The sequence below is a fragment of the Eimeria tenella genome, genomic scaffold (genome assembly GCF_000499545.2).
Source record: "Eimeria tenella Houghton genomic scaffold, Eth_scaff2043, whole genome shotgun sequence".
Classification (NCBI taxonomy): Eukaryota; Apicomplexa; class Conoidasida; order Eucoccidiorida; family Eimeriidae; genus Eimeria; species Eimeria tenella.
This window is the reverse complement of record NW_013541887.1, coordinates 1,335-1,850: the sequence shown is the minus strand read 5'-3', so window position 1 is coordinate 1,850 and position 516 is coordinate 1,335. Positions and strand designations below refer to the sequence as shown.

General features: G+C 69.4%; 1 protein-coding gene across 1 annotated transcript in view; it reads right to left on the bottom strand.

Moving 5' to 3' along the window:
* Positions 1-516, bottom strand: part of ETH_00043720 (uncharacterized protein) — a gene marked incomplete at both ends in the record, with an annotated part of 1,993 nt that overhangs the window by 162 nt on the left and 1,315 nt on the right. The window contains one exon of the mRNA XM_013374444.1: positions 4-516. Within this exon, the coding sequence (XP_013229898.1) occupies positions 4-516 (513 nt within the window). The remainder of the gene's footprint in view (positions 1-3) is intronic.

The window sequence follows — 516 nt, the reverse complement described above, 5'->3', positions numbered from 1 at the left end:
GGCTCCCCTTTGCTGCTGCTGCTGCAGCGCGCCCCCCGCTGCGCCGCCGCCGCCGCTGCTGTTGCTGCTGCTGCTGCTGCTGCTGAGCTGCTGCAGGTGCTGCAGCGCCAGCCAGGCCAAGTGAAAGCCTGGGCCCGTGAGGCAGCCAATCTGGGGATCGCCTGCCAAAAGCGATCCCAGCAGCTGCTGCACGTGCTGCAGCGAGAAAGTTGCTGCTGTCAAATTCCAAATGCCCCTCAGGGGCCCCCGCCACACGTCCTCGCTGCTCTCCCCTGCTGCTGCTGCTGCTGCTGCTGGCCCGCCCGCTGCTGCTGCTGCTGCTGCTGCTGCGCTCCGCGTGCCTACGCACCGCGAGGGTATCAGCGACAGTATGTCCAGCTCGCCGTCCTGCTGCTGCTGCTGCTGCTGCAGCTGCAGCTGCTGCGGTGCTGCGGGGCGAGGAGACACGTCGGAGCAGCTGCTGCGGCCCCGCTGCTGCTGCTGCTGCTGCCGGCGCTGCTGCTCCGACCGCCTCAG